Source organism: Staurois parvus, unplaced genomic scaffold (genome assembly GCF_062004578.1).
Source record: "Staurois parvus isolate SC_StPar_1 unplaced genomic scaffold, SC_StPar_1.0 ptg000217l, whole genome shotgun sequence".
NCBI lineage: Eukaryota > Metazoa > Chordata > Amphibia > Anura > Ranidae > Staurois > Staurois parvus.
Window position 1 is genome coordinate 7,367,181 of NW_028318013.1, and position 16,624 is coordinate 7,383,804.

General features: G+C 46.5%; 1 protein-coding gene across 1 annotated transcript in view; it reads right to left on the reverse strand.

Annotated features, from left to right (window-relative positions):
* The window catches only part of LOC149460925 (multidrug resistance-associated protein 1-like), a 251,799-nt gene that overhangs the window by 51,173 nt on the left and 184,002 nt on the right, over positions 1-16,624 (reverse strand). The window contains exon 27 of the mRNA XM_089679077.1: positions 5,453-5,554. Coding sequence (XP_089535203.1) covers positions 5,453-5,554 — 102 coding nt within the window. The remainder of the gene's footprint in view (positions 1-5,452; positions 5,555-16,624) is intronic.

Below are 16,624 nucleotides of genomic sequence, written 5' to 3' on the forward strand. Positions count from 1 at the left end.
TTACTGAGATTTTTCTCAGTTCATCCTTTATCTCATTTATTAGTGGGATGTAATTTACCTGATATGTATTCTTGAGGGACTAAGTTAATTTTATTCCTAAGTAATTTAATTCTTTTTCCCTCCATGTAAATGTTAATTCTCCTTGTAGGGCCTGTTTTTCTTCCGTAAGGACGCTAATATTTAATATCTCTGACTTTCAAATGTTAATTTAGAAATTTGATAATTCACCATAATATTTGAAAATTTTCATTAAACTTGGTAATATTGATCTGGGATTTGCGACGTAGAACAAATTGTCATCTGCGTACGCCACTATTTTATGTTCCATATCCCCAATCTGGATTCCTTTTATATCTACACTATTTCGTATAGTTGCTAACAGGGGCTCCAGGGATAAAACAGCAGGGGTGAAAGAGGACACCCCGGCCATGTTCCGTTATACAATATAAAAGGCTGAGATAGCAAGCCATTGATCTTCACTGCCACTGAGGGGTGGCTATTTAACATTTTTATCCATTGGACCATTTTAGGGACCATTCCTATTGCCTCAAATGTACTTATCATGAATCCACAGTCTACCCTGTCAACTGCTTTTTCAGCATCAATTGACAGGAATAGTACTAGGGACTCCTCTCTATTAATCTTTTGCAGGAAGAATAATGATCTAAAATCATTGTCTCTTCCAGGAATTAACCCCACCTGATCTATATGTATCCACTTTGGCATCAGATCTTTCATTCTGTTGGCTATAACCTTCGTATATAATTTTGCATCTATATTAAGCAATTATATTGGTCTGTAACTGGCACATTGGGTTAGGTCTTTGCCCTCTTCAGGTATAATTGTGCCAGCAATGATTCTTTCCTCATTTCCAGTCCTTCTCCTAATGCATTCATGTATAGACACATTTTAGGAACTAATTATTCTTTAAATTTCCTATAGTATCTCACCGTACAACTATCCGGTCCTGGACTCTTTCCTGCTACTGTGCTCTTCAGTTCGGTTTCAATTTCTTCTTGTGTTATTGGTTTCTCTAATTCCGCCAATCATTCTTTCTCTAATCTAGGCAATCCAGCTTCTTTTAAATATGTATATTTCTTTATTCCTTTTTCTAGCTCTAATTCTTGTTGACCATTTGGTTTTACCACCTACAACATACTATAATATTTTTGTTATACATTAGCAATTGCTGTGGTTGAATATCGGTATATTTCTCCTGCCTTGTTTTTACTTTTATCTACAAAATTTGCTGATTTCTTTTTCCTTAACACCCTTACAAAATATTTTCCTGGTTTATTCTTCCACTGGTATCTTTTCTTTGCCACCATATTGAAAGCCCTTTTTGTCTCCTGTCCCTTTAGGTCACTTAACTCCTCTCTTTTTAACACTATCATGTGTTGTACATCTAGTTCTATTTGCTTTCTATGTAGTTGCTCTAATTTGTGTAGTTCTTTTCTCAACACTCTTATCTTTTCCAACCGTTATTCTTGTTTTCTGCCCCTATAGAAATCAGGATACCTCTAATATATGCCTTATGGGCTTCCCAAACTGTGGCCACTGATACATCTTCAGTTTCATTTGACAGAAAATATTGCTCTATTGTCTTTTGTATTCTTATTTCCATCTCCTGATCCTGTATAAGTGTCTCATTTAGTTCCCATGTATTTATCTTAATCTGTTCCCCTCCTATTTTTAGCAGCTTCATTGTAACAGGTACATGGTCTGATAGTGATATTTCTTCAATAGCAGATTTAGTTAATGGCACCAATAGTCTATGTTCTATCATTATATGAAGTATACGGTTTGGGGGTCCATGCAGAAGTTAAATCTCCTGCCACTATCAATTTGCCTTTCCTGAAATCCATAGGTTTTCTTAACGTATCCTTCAAATAGGCCATTGGGTTCTTATAATAGATATTTGCCAGTGTACATTCCATTTTATATCGTTTTCCTCTCAGGAACAAAAAACAACCCTCTGGATCTACTAGCCTATTTTCTATTTTAAATCTTACATTTTTTGCCATCCCTATAGTTACTCCTTTTGCTCGCCTTGTTGTTGAGTCAGTGTAATACCAAGTTTGATAGTTTTTTTATTGTAACTTAATTCTTGTGTTATGAGACATATGTGTCTCTTGTAAAAATTCTACATCAACAGAGCACTGGTAAATTTTCCTAAGAATCTTATGTCTTTTTACCAGGGTGTTCAGTTATGAAATTAAGTAAATTCATGTCAATCATTCCTCTATGTTAGATCCTATCTATTAAATTTACATAGAGAAGATGTCGATATAAACAATTTGGAGCAAAAAAGAGAGCTTGAAGATAATCTTTTTTTCCTATCCCTCCTGCCCCCCCCCCTCTTTCCCACCACCCTACCACTCACATGTATCTTACAAAAACCCTTGGCCCATAAGCGGCCCCAGTTGTGGTTCTAGTCCCACTGTCGATTCCTCCATTTACGGGTAAGACTGTTCACACACACCTCCCGGTACTGTGTACCAGCTCCCTTGAGGCATGGGCTCATGAGCATGCTGGGCATCCAGATATTCCGCCATTACTATAGAATTATCTCCATACCCTCCTTTATCGCTCTATTATATACCTTTTCTAATACCACCTGCTTCCTCCCTCCTCCGACCCTCAGACAACATTTTCTTTCCCAATCTACCTGTTCGCATAACTATTTTCCCCACTTTTTCTGACATATAGCAAGTACATCGAAAAAAAAAACCCTTTATCCCATCTGACCAGCCTAGAATATCTGGTGTTTGCAATTCTAGTCTCTGGAAAAAGTCCTGCAGATCTTCTGGGAACCTTAATCTTGCAGAATGACCATCCTTCTGTCCAACCACACATGCTGGAAAACCCCAACTATATTGAATATTTTTTTGCGCATCTGCTCCAATATTGGTCTGAGGGATCTCTGTCTTGCCAATGTTTCGGGTACTAAATCTGAAAATATTTGCAGGTTCACTCCTTTATATTTTATTGATGGCATCCCTCTCCTCTTCTCCAATATTCGCGCTTTATCTTTATAGTTTCCATTGTCACACTTTAAGGTTGTCTGATCCTGTGCACTCTGTCAATTTTCAGTTGATCTGTTACTGGCCTGTCCATTATTGGATTAAACACCTTTTTCATTATATCTATTAAGTCTTCTCTGTGGGACAATTCTGGTAGCACACGGATCCTTAGATTGTTCTTTCTATTTCTGTTCTCTTGATCTTCTATCTAGTATATTTTCTTTTATTCCAGTCGCATTGTCTCCATTTGCTCCCTAAGCTCTGTTATTACTTGGGCATGTTTGTCCAGTTTTTCTTCGTGACAATATCTGTTTTTCTTAAACTAGTGACAATATCTGTCTCATATCACTATGCAATGTTACCATATCATTCTTTATAGAGTGCTCTAATTTTGCAAACATGTCTGCTATTTCCATTTTTATAGGCATTTGTGAACATAATCTTTGCTCTTCTGTATGTCCTATAGCCACGTCACTGTCCACATTTAAAATTTATTTTGACTGGTTCGATATAACTATTCCCAGTGTCAATCTAGTTTGATCCCAACTGCTGTTTTCCATCTTGTATCTTCCATTAGCTCCCCGTTGTCTCTCTGGGGTCTGGCTCTCTGGGCTCCTCTCTTGCGAATACATATTTTTTTTGTACTTGTACTTGTTTTAGGTGTTTTAGTCCCTCCTCCTATTACTGATCTGCTTTTCATATTGCTTTCTCATTTATATCTTGCTTTATGATTTTAAATGTGCTACTAGTTCCAGACCTATATTAGGTATAAATAGATGTTTAGGTACAGGTGCTTTTGTCTTCTTATCTTTGGTATAATGGTGTTTAACCCAGTTATTTGTTACCTCGTTTTTTTCAACTTCAAGATTCTTTTAACCTGTCATCTCCATTTTAGTTGAATGCTCCGTGAGCTTTTACTGCTCCATTACAAATTTCCCTCTCCTTCTTCCCTCTCCCTACCATCAGCTTCTTCTCCTCTATTACTTTTCAGTAGTCCATTCTTCCTCCATATGTCCCACCAGCCAGCCTATTTTGCCACCCCTATTGCAAGTGGTCTTTTTCTTTTTGAGCCCACTAAACAGCCCCTTTCTCCTTTATTTCTCTTCCCCGCTGCTTTCTTTTTTCTTTTAAAACAGTTCACTGTTATGTAGTATGCACATTTGGTCCACATTTGATCCAGGCACTGCTAGCCCTGGGACTCACCGCTCACTATGCTTCCTTGCCTCAAAACTCTTCCTCCTCTCCAGCTTATAAGCGTTAGTAGTGGCAGTGCTAAACGGTACAGAGCTCTGTTCCCAGTCCGCTTCTCCAGTAGTTTTGATAGACAGGGGTGTCCTCTCGTGGGCTCTGGTCCTCTGTTTGGCTGACAGCGTTTCCCAAGTGGCCGTGCAGCAGCTGTGTGACAGCTTCTAGCCGCGTTTGCTCAACTCCCTCCAACACCAGTCTCCGCTCCACCTGGGGTATGAACTCTTTCTCCTCACCAGGAACAGACCTAGAGGCAATCGTTCAAATGAGAGGCAACCACTGGGTAATGATGTGGCTCAGGCTCAGGCTCTCCATCTCTCGGTGGGTTCACAGAGATCCTACACCATGCTCCCTGGCAGCGCCATGTTCAGGCCCACCCCTCCCCTGATAAATAGGTCTTTTCTAACCTATAATATTATTAGGGATACCAGACTACAACCAACTGTTGTTTAAAGATGTCAAGTACACAAAAAACTACTTCTCAGAAAAACATACTGCTTAACCCGGCATGCTTAGAACAGGTTACTGCTTAGAAAGAAGGGGATAATATCACTATAATACATAAGAAGAGTAGAAAAAAATTAAACCTACAAACCTGGCTTTACAGTTGGTAGATCTCATTAGTGTAATATTTAAAAGGATCATTTAAATCTGAATTCAGGAGAAAACAGAAATCCTCCCTTCTCCCTTATAAGGGGGCTGTCTCTGCACTACAAGGATTAAATAATAATTTATGTCTGGGGTACCAGAAAAAGCATTTTTTTTAGCTGATCACCACTCCCACAGGTAGGATTAATTCCTGCAGCCTCTTCTCCCCGATTCTTCCCAAATCGCAAGCCCTCTGATGTCCTCAAATACAATGAAGGGGCCTTTGGTATTGGAACGTGAGGACCCCAAGACGTCATATGAAAGTTGTATAGAGGAATGCCGGATGCCAGGACATTGGGAGTGGGAATCAGGTGAATAAAATTACTTTTTATGATATCCTTGACTTAAACAAACAATTAACCCTTGCTGTGTGGTGTCTTTAATTGAACATTTTCATTAGATGGTACATTAAACTTCCAAACATCAATATTTATTCTCACCATAACTCTGTATGTAGTCTCTAAAAGCAAAAATCTAGTCTTGAAAAAAAAAGCACATGCACGGAATAATAATAAAGACTGTACGTAGATAGTCACCTCAGGCTCCACGTCACAATACTCCTTCACCCTTTCTACTGAAACAGAGTTAGTTTCCATGTCAGTGGCAGTATGAACGGCTTCTTTTAAAACACCTGTCAACTTAAAAGATAAAGTATGTTTTATTATCATCAAGAGTGAAAATGATCATCTTAAAGCTAAACTCCGGGATAAACAAAGTTTGTCTAATACAATAGGCATATATATTACCTGAATTGCATGGTGTGCTTTGTGTATTTCTTCAAGATCTGTGCAGTGTCCATTGTAAAATGTTTCCTTTGCACAGGAACTTTGTGTGATCAAGGCCAGTCAGTGCTGCTCTCTCTCTGTGCAAGGTGACTGATCTTGTATCTGCCACCCTGTTGTTTTCTGCAGGCAGTCTGTAGTGAGTGGACCCTCTGGCTGCCCCCACAGCTCTGCTCTCTGTACAGGCTATGTGCAGTACAGTGATATTGTCAATGTTACTTTTACAAGGTAATATATAATATTGCAAAGACATTTGGTGCACACCAAGGTGTCCGTTTATGAAACTGAGGATTGCAATCTAAGTTAATTAGCAATAAAAAATAGTGCAAAATATAGTAAGCGCTCTCAGTAATTTAGCAGCTGAACATTCAAGGAAAACGCATAAAAAGTCCCAAAATAAGTATGTATACAAAATGCGCGCTATTAGTAAATCATGAATAATAATAATAAAACACAGTCCAATAAAAGGTGCTCCTTGATTCCCAGTGCAAATGATAGGAATGCGCATTAACCAGAAAGCGTATAAGTAATACGCATGTGAATATATATCCTGAAGATTCCCCTCTCCTTTCTGGTCTGGTCATGGAAATAGCTGGGAAAGATGGAGATCAAGCGCCCTCATGTGGTGAAGGAGTGTTCCAGCAGGTCAAAGAAGAATCAATCAAGATAAAATCCCCCTCTCAGGAGCTGACACAGAGATCACTCAGGGCTGTGAAGGTTGAAGAAGCTCCTCACAGGAGACACAGGGAAATATGCATAGTGTAGTAGGTAACAGACTTTATTTAGCAAAGCATAGGTGCAAGATAAACATAATAGTGCCAAGTATGGGTGAACACACTGACCCTTTAAAAATCAAGATGGCCGCCGGGCCTCCACGTGGCACCGGCGGCTTAGTATCAACGGCGTCCTGGGCTCCTGGGAGGTGGATTGATCTCCATCTTTCCCAGCTATTTCCATGACCAGACCAGAAAGGAGAGGGGAATCTTCAGGATATATATTTACATGCGTATTACTTATACACTTTCTGGTTAGTGCGCATTCCTATCATTTGCACTGGGAATCAAGGAGCACCTTTTATTGGACTGTGTTTTATTATTATTATTCATGATTTACTAATAGCGCTGCATTTTGTATACATAAGTTAATTAGCAGTTTATGAAACTAAGGTGAACATGTTCTCCGCTGATCATCTCAGCACACAGAGAACCTGTAAATGACATGACAGAAACGACCAGACTATGAAGGTGTGATCTCAACACCTCACTGGCGATCTCTGTGAGAATTCTCCCTCCCAGATTCTCCAGCGCAGGCGTGGAGAATCAGGGAGAGAAGAACTGGAGAACTGAGGAGGAAGTTTATTGAATTCCTTCTTCCTTAATGAGGCCCTCCTACCTTTTACAACCCCACCCCCCCCCCCAAAAAAAAAAATAATTGACAGAGCAGATTAAAAACAATATATATATATATATATATATATATATATATATACATATATATTTGTGTAAGGGGATTTTGTCTTTAGTTTTTTATTAATATTATGCACTGTAGTGTAGTGTGAGGTACAGAGGAGAGCGGTCACCTCTGAGAATGCCTGTGAACTCAGCAGTGGTAATTCACCATGTTTAATAAATATACATCTCTGTGTTTTACTTATTTTCTGTTACTGTAATCTCGCTATGTGTCATGACACACAGTTTGAAGCATTTGTAGGTCACTTTACTCCTCAAAAGGAGAAGTGATCTACACCACTTCATAAAACAGGCACTCAGAGGACAGCAATCTCCTCTGAGAATGCCTGAGAAATCAGCAAAGGTATTTATCGCTGCTTGATAAATGGACACCCAAGTGAATTTATATTTTGTGACTATTGAGGGTTATTATACATAACATTTTCATAAAATAAACAGAAAAAAAAGGTGAAACAACCTTGTACAATATCAGCCATATTATGGCGAATAGAAGAAAGCATCAATTTATTAAACACAAGGGAGCCACCTATAAGGACTTATCAGCATACAAAGGTCCTAGTTGTGGAGGCATTCCACATGAATGAACAGGCTTACAATTAGAGCGACCATTTCTTGTAGCCTGAGAAAAATATTCCTGGGAACCCACTCATTGACTTTTTCATGATGTCAGATCTCTATTTTTCAATAACCCATGAAAGTCGGCTTGAATAGACCCAACCATTTTCTAACCAACACTCCAGACATTAATTACAAACAGAGGATAATTATATAATAATATTGACTTCCAATTCCTCATTGAGTCCCCCTGGAGCCATGGTGTCTAACATAAAGATCCAAAACGTCTCTCTTTGACATAATTTGGCAAACCTCTCCCCCTCTGGCAGCTGCATAGAAATGGCCTCAATGCCAAATAATTGTAACCGAGAAGTATCCTCATTGTTACAATTACTGAAATAGCACACTGTGCTTAGTACAACCATCCTCAATATATCTCCGGTGTTCATTGGACCTGGTACGCTTAGTGCAAATTGTACGGCCTACTTAGTACAGCCCACGAGGACACCTCAAACCATATACCACAAATTGTATACTGCATGTTATGAACTGATTGATTTTGAAGATCTTCCCATTTTTTACAGAAAATGTTTTTCGTACTTGTGTCACAAAGGCACAGGCTTTACACTTAGGCTTCTTGCATTCAAAGGAGCAACAGACAGGGATATTCCTAATCCTAGGTTGACCCTACTGGGTGCTACCCGACTTTTAACATTTGTTACTCTCCTCAAGACTACATTAGGGCTCTCAGGATTGGTATTTCATAATGCAGAGTTCTCTAAATAGGATGTTTTCAATTTTCCCATGTTGGATGTTGCACCAGGTAATGAATTTGGATGAAAATTCCCTTGGCATCTTGGCTATATCCTGAATGGTCTGATTATTCCTATATTTTTCTAACGCATCAGTGATATGTTCTTCACTATAAGCTTTCTGAAGAAATTTCTCATGCAGAATTTGTCCCTGATGTAAATAGTCTGAGGTGCTTGTACAGTTTTCCCTCAGCCTGTTAAGTTGGCTATAAGGTATATTGTGTTTCCAACTAGCCAGATGACAACTATTAAAATGTAAATATGAATTTCCTGCAGTGTCTATAAAATGTGTTTTAGACACAATGCTATTATCTTGATCCCATGAGAGCACCAGATCCAAAAACATCAAACTCTTGGGATCGGTGAAATACGTGAATGGGAAGTTGTGTGGGTTCTTATTGCAATACTCAACGAACCTTAGAACTGTGTCTGGGGGACTTACTCAGATGATTATAACATCACTGATGTAGTGCCCGTAAAATACGTGATGTTTACCAAAGGGGTTTCCACTCCAGATATACTGTTCTTCCCGTAGGCCCACAGCTGTACCTGTCTGTTGTAAATAAAAGGTGTCAAGTAACTGAAAATAATTATGCTCCAGTGCAAATCTGGTACTGTTGCTGATAAACTGGGCTTGATTGGGGTGTAGATTTACAGCAGCAAATAGGAAATGATTTAAAGCCTCTATACCAGTCTCATGGGGAATAGAAGTGTACAGAGAGCACATGTCTAATGATAGCCATACATAGCTGGATGACCATTTGTACTGCTTTGACAATTCTAAAACTTGTGAAGAGTCTCTGTTGTAGGCAGGGAAAGCAGTAACTAGAGGCTGGAGAAAATAATTCACATATTGAAAAATCCCACTACAAAGGCCAACCATACTAGCTATAATGAGTCACCTGGGTGGACAGGTAACATTTTTGTGTACCTTAGGAATATGATAGAAGTAGGGTGTCTTATAATATTGTCTCTAGAGATGAGCGAAGTATTCAAAAATTCGATACGGCTGATTCGGCGAATTCGAGGAATAAAATCGATTCGATGCGAATATATTCGCTGCGAATTTAACTTATAAAAGGGTGTTTCTAGGCTTCAGAGAGCCTTCATATTAGTGCAGAACACTGTACCTTTAATTTAAATGCCCTTGGAGTCTGCTGGGGAAGAGAAATAATACTGTCCGTCAGTATGACATGCAGATGAGTGCCGTCGATCTTAGAATCACCGCACACTTCACTCATTTGGGCAGTCACGGGGCCAAAACCAGAGTGTGGAGCCACAGTGTGGCGGTGGAGGCAGCAGCAATGGGAGGCCATACAGCACCCTATGACAAAAATGGAACCCACCAGCAGTGTGAGGAGACCTGAAAGTGGCACATGGCAGAGTGTGGCGATGGAGACAGCAGCAATGGGAGGCCGTACAGGGACCCATGACACACTCTGGACCTGGCAGCAGTATTAGGAGGCGGTACAGGGGCCCATGGCAGATTACGGGCCTGGCAGCAGCAATGGGAGGCCCGTAATCTGCCAGCACCCTATGACAAAATGGAACACACCAGCAGTGTGAGGAGACCTGAAAGTGGCACATGGCAGAGTGTGGCGATGGAGACAGCAGCAATGGGAGGCCGTACAGGGACCCATGACACACTCTGGACCTGGCAGCAGCATGAGGAGGCGGTACGGGGGCCCATGGCAGATTACGGGCCTGGCAGCAGCAATGGGAGGCCCGTAATCTGCCAGCACCCTATGACAAAAAATGGAACACACCAGCAGTGTGAGGAGACCTGAAAGTGGCACATGTTTGGGGCATGATTCATGGCGGATTTAGTCAGTTGTGTCAGGAACTGGTGGTTTGAAATCCAGACTAATCCACACCTGATTCATTTTCACAAACGTGAGTTCTCCACACTTTGGGTGGACAGTCGTGTCCTCCGCGGAGTTACAATACCTCCTGCCGCACTAAACACGCGCTCCGATGCCACGCTACTGGCCGGGCATGACAGCCTTTCAAGGGCAAATTCAGCTAGTTAGGGCCAAAGGTCAAGTTTCGTTGCCCAGTAGTCAAGGGGATTGTCTACCTCGGTTGGCAGGGTGCTGTCCAAGTAGGCCCAAGCCTGTTGTTTGAGGTCCTGCTCCAGGTCCACCTGATGCTGCTGCTGCTGCGGCTGGTTAGTAGTTTCCTCACTGCGCTGGTGAAGAAAGCTACTCATCATCGACTGCAGACTGAGGCAGCCGCTGCTGGTGGAGCTGCCACTGCTCCTACCACCCCACCCCTCCCCTGCTGCCATGACAGCGGAACGCGAGCGCACAGGGCCCACAGTGTCTGAGGATGGACGTTGGCGCAGAAAGGCAGAGACCAACTGACTACATAGGTGGTTTTTATAGTACGTTATTTTGGCCTCCCTCTCAGCAGGTGTGAAAAAGGCCACCATTTTTGAACGGTAGCGAGGGTCCAACAAGGTGGACAGCCAAAAGTCATCCCTCTGTCTGATGGTTATTATTCGGCTGTCGCTACGCAAGCAACCGAGCATGATATGGGCCATTTGTGCCAAGGAATGCGAGGGACTCCCTGCCTCCATCTCCACAGCATACTGCCACGGTGCGTCTGGGTCCTCTGTCTCCTCCTCCTCCTCCTCCTCTACCAGATGCTCCTGCTCCTCCACTCCTGTCCGCTGAGTGGAAAAACCACACATTTCACTCAATAATTCCTGAGCACCAATGTCCTCCTCTACCTCCTCCTCTTCTTCCTGTCCTGCCCCCACAGGGGTCATGTGGCGTTGAGATCTGTGCGCCACGTCTACCGCACCCTGACCAGCCATTGTTAACAGCATTTGTTCCAGGACGTGCAACAGAGGAATGACGTCGTTCATCCCATAGTCCTGCCGACTCACGAATAGCGTGGCCTCCTCAAAGGGCCTGAGCAAGCTGCAGGTGTCACGCATGAGCTGCCAATGGCTGACATCTAAGTTACACAGGGGAGTACCTTTATCCGCTTGTAACATCAGGAATCTGTGATGGCCTTTCGCTGTTCGTAAAGGCGGTCTAACATATGTAGGGTTGAATTCCACCTTGTTGCAACGTCACAGCATGAGGAGTCGGTACGGGGGCCCATGGCAGATTACGGGCCTGGCAGCAGCAATGGGAGGCCCGTGATCTTCCAGCACCCTATGACAAAAAATGGAACACACCAGCAGTGTGAGGAGACCTGAAAGTGGCACATAGCAGAGTGTGGCGATGGAGACAGCAGCAATGGGAGGCCGTACAGGGACCCATGAGAGACTCTGGACCTGGCAGCAGCATGAGGAGGCGGTACTGGGGCCCATGGCAGATTACGGGCCTGGCAGCAGCAATGGGAGGCCCGTAATCTGCCAGCACCCTATGACAAAAAATGGAACACACCAGCAGTGTGAGGAGACCTGAAAGTGGCACATGGCAGAGTGTGGCGATGGAGACAGCAGCAATGGGAGGCCGTACAGGGACCCATGACACACTCTGGACCTGGCAGCAGCATGAGGAGGCGGTACGGGGGCCCATGGCATATTACGGGCCTGGCAGCAGCAATGGGAGGCCCGTAATCTGCCAGCACCCTATGACAAAATGGAACACACCAGCAGTGTGAGGAGACCTGAAAGTGGCACATGGCAGAGTGTGGCGATGGAGACAGCAGCAATGGGAGGCCGTACAGGGACCCATGAGAGACTCTGGACCTGGCAGCAGCATGAGGAGGCGGTACGGGGGCCCATGGCAGATTACGGGCCTGGCAGCAGCAATGGGAGGCCCGTAATCTGCCAGCACATTATGACAAAAAATGGAACACACCAGCAGTGTGAGGAGACCTGAAAGTGGCACATGGCAGAGTGTGGCGATGGAGACAGCAGCAATGGGAGGCCGTACATGGACCCATGAGAGACTCTGGGCCTGGCAGCAGCATGAGGAGGCGGTACTGGGGCCCATGGCAGATTACGGGCCTGGCAGCAGCAATGGGAGGCCCGTAATCTGCCAGCACCCTATGACAAAATGGAACACACCAGCAGTGTGAGGAGACCTGAAAGTGGCACATGGCAGAGTGTGGCGATGGAGACAGCAGCAATGGGAGGCCGTACAGGGACCCATGAGACACTCTGGACCTGGCAGCAGCATGAAGAGGCGGTACAGGGGCCCATGGCAGATTACAGGCCTGGTAGCAGCAATGGGAGGCCCGTAATCTTCCAGCACCCTATGACAAAATGGAACACACCAGCAGTGTGAGAAGACCTGAAAGTGGCACATGGCAGAGTGTGGCGATGGAGACAGCAGCAATGGGAGGCCGTACAGGGACCCATGAGAGACTCTGGACCTGGCAGCAGCATGAGGAGGCGGTACTGGGGCCCATGGCAGATTACGGGCCTGGCAGCAGCAATGGGAGGCCCGTAATCTGCCAGCACCCTATGACAAAAAATGGAACACACCAGCAGTGTGAGGAGACCTGAAAGTGGCACATGGCAGAGTGTGGCGATGGAGACAGCAGCAATGGGAGGCCGTACAGGGACCCATGAGAGACTCTGGACCTGGCAGCAGCATGAGGAGGCGGTACGGGGGCCCATGGCAGATTACGGGCCTGGCAGCAGCAATGGGAGGCCCGTAATCTGCCAGCACCCTATGACAAAATGGAACACACCAGCAGTGTGAGGAGACCTGAAAGTGGCACATGGCAGAGTGTGGCGATGGAGACAGCAGCAATGGGAGGCCGTACAGGGACCCATGACACACTCTGGACCTGGCAGCAGCATGAAGAGGCGGTACAGGGGCCCATGGCAGATTACAGGCCTGGCAGCAGCAATGGGAGGCCCGTAATCTGCCAGCACCCTATGACAAAAAATGGAACACACCAGCAGTGTGAGGAGACCTGAAAGTGGCACATGGCAGAGTGTGGCGATGGAGACAGCAGCAATGGGAGGCCGTACAGGGACCCATGAGACACTCTGGACCTGGCAGCAGCATGAAGAGGCGGTACAGGGGCCCATGGCAGATTACAGGCCTGGCAGCAGCAATGGGAGGCCCGTAATCTGCCAGCACCCTATGACAAAAAATGGAACACACCAGCAGTGTGAGGAGACCTGAAAGTGGCACATAGCAGAGTGTGGCGATGGAGACAGCAGCAATGGGAGGCCGTACAGGGACCCATGAGAGACTCTGGACCTGGCAGCAGCATGAGGAGGCGGTACTGGGGCCCATGGCAGATTACGGGCCTGGCAGCAGCAATGGGAGGCCCGTAATCTGCCAGCACCCTATGACAAAAAATGGAACACACCAGCAGTGTGAGGAGACCTGAAAGTGGCACATGGCAGAGTGTGGCGATGGAGACAGCAGCAATGGGAGGCCGTACAGGGACCCATGACACACTCTGGACCTGGCAGCAGCATGAGGAGGCGGTACGGGGGCCCATGGCATATTACGGGCCTGGCAGCAGCAATGGGAGGCCCGTAATCTGCCAGCACCCTATGACAAAATGGAACACACCAGCAGTGTGAGGAGACCTGAAAGTGGCACATGGCAGAGTGTGGCGATGGAGACAGCAGCAATGGGAGGCCGTACAGGGACCCATGAGAGACTCTGGACCTGGCAGCAGCATGAGGAGGCGGTACGGGGCCCATGGCAGATTACGGGCCTGGCAGCAGCAATGGGAGGCCCGTAATCTGCCAGCACCCTATGACAAAATGGAACACACCAGCAGTGTGAGGAGACCTGAAAGTGGCACATGGCAGAGTGTGGCGATGGAGACAGCAGCAATGGGAGGCCGTACAGGGACCCATGACACACTCTGGACCTGGCAGCAGCATGAAGAGGCGGTATAGGGGCCCATGGCAGATTACAGGCCTGGCAGCAGCAATGGGAGGCCCGTAATCTGCCAGCACCCTATGACAAAATGGAACACACCAGCAGTGTGAGGAGACCTGAAAGTGGCACATGGCAGAGTGTGGCGATGGAGACAGCAGCAATGGGAGGCCGTACAGGGACCCATGAGAGACTCTGGACCTGGCAGCAGCATGAGGAGGCGGTACTGGGGCCCATGGCAGATTACGGGCCTGGCAGCAGCAATGGGAGGCCCGTAATCTGCCAGCACCCTATGACAAAAAATGGAACACACCAGCAGTGTGAGGAGACCTGAAAGTGGCACATGGCAGAGTGTGGCGATGGAGACAGCAGCAATGGGAGGCTGTACAGGGACCCATGAGAGACTCTGGACCTGGCAGCAGCATGAGGAGGCGGTACGGGGGCCCATGGCAGAATACGGGCCTGGCAGCAGCAATGGGAGGCCCGTAATCTGCCAGCACCCTATGACAAAGTGGAACACACCAGCAGTGTGAGGAGACCTGAAAGTGGCACATGGCAGAGTGTGGCGATGGAGACAGCAGCAATGGGAGGCCGTACAGCGACCCATGAGAGACTCTGGACCTGGCAGCAGCATGAGGAGGCGGTACGGGGGCCCATGGCAGATTACGGGCCTAGCAGCATCAATGGGAGGCCCGTAATCTGCCAGCACCCTATGACAAAATGGAACACACCAGCAGTGTGAGGAGACCTGAAAGTGGCACATGGCAGAGTGTGGCGATGGAGACAGCAGCAATGGGAGGCCGTACAGGGACCCCTGAGAGACTCTGGACCTGGCAGCAGCATGAGGAGGCGGTACTGGGGCCCATGGCAGATTACGGGCCTGGCAGCAGCAATGGGAGGCCCGTAATCTGCCAGCACCCTATGACAAAAAATGGAACACACCAGCAGTGTGAGGAGACCTGAAAGTGGCACATGGCAGAGTGTGGCGATGGAGACAGCAGCAATGGGAGGCCGTACAGGGACCCATGACACACTCTGGACCTGGCAGCAGCATGAGGAGGCGGTACGGGGGCCCATGGCAGATTACGGGCCTGGCAGCAGCAATGGGAGGCCCGTAATCTGCCAGCACCCTATGACAAAAAATGGAACACATCAGCAGTGTGAGGAGACCTGAAAGTGGCACGTGTTTGGTGCATGATTCATGGCGGATTTAGTCAGTTGTGTCAGGAACTGGTGGTTTGAAATCCAGACTAATCCACGCCTGATTCATTTTCACAAACGTGAGTCTCTCCACACTTTGGGTGGACAGTCGTGTCCTCCGCGGAGTTACAATACCTCCTGCCGCACTAAACACGCGCTCCGATGCCACGCTACTGGCCGGGCATAACAGCCTTTCAAGGGCAAATTCAGCTAGTTGGGGCCAAAGGTCAAGTTTCGTTGCCCAGTAGTCAAGGGGATTGTCTACCTCGGTTGGCAGGGTGCTGTCCAAGTAGGCCCAAGCCTGTTGTTTGAGGTCCTGCTCCAGGTCCACCTGAGGCTGCTGCTGCTGCGGCTGATTAGTAGTTTCCTCACTGCGCTGGTGAAGAAAGCTACTCATCATCGACTGCAGACTGAGGCAGCCGCTGCTGGTGGAGCTGCCACTGCTCCTACCACCCCACCCCTCCCCTGCTGCCATGGCAGCGGAACGCGAGCGCACAGGGCCCACAGTGTCTGAGGATGGACGTTGGCGCAGAAAGGCAGAGACCAACTGACTACATAGGTGGTTTTTATAGTACGTTATTTTGGCCTCCCTCTCAGCAGGTGTGAAAAAGGCCACCATTTTTGAACGGTAGCGAGGGTCCAACAAGGTGGACAGCCAAAAGTCATCCCTCTGTCTGATGGTTATTATTCGGCTGTCGCTACGCAAGCAACCGAGCATGCTATGGGCTATTTGTGCCAAGGAATGCGAGGGACTCCCTGCCTCCATCTCCACAGCATACTGCCACGGTGCGTCTGGGTCCTCTGTCTCCTCCTCCTCCTCCTCTACCAGATGCTCCTGCTCCTCCACTGCTGTCCGCTGAGTGGAAAAACCACCCATTTCACTCAATAATTCCTGAGCACAAATGTCCTCCTCTACCTCCTCCTCTTCTTCCTGTCCTGCCCCCACAGGGGTCATGTGGCGTTGAGATCTGTGCGCCACGTCTACCGCACCCTGACCAGCCATTGTTAACAGCATTTGTTCCAGGACGTGCAACAGAGGAATGACGTCATTCATCCCATAGTCCTGCCGACTCACGA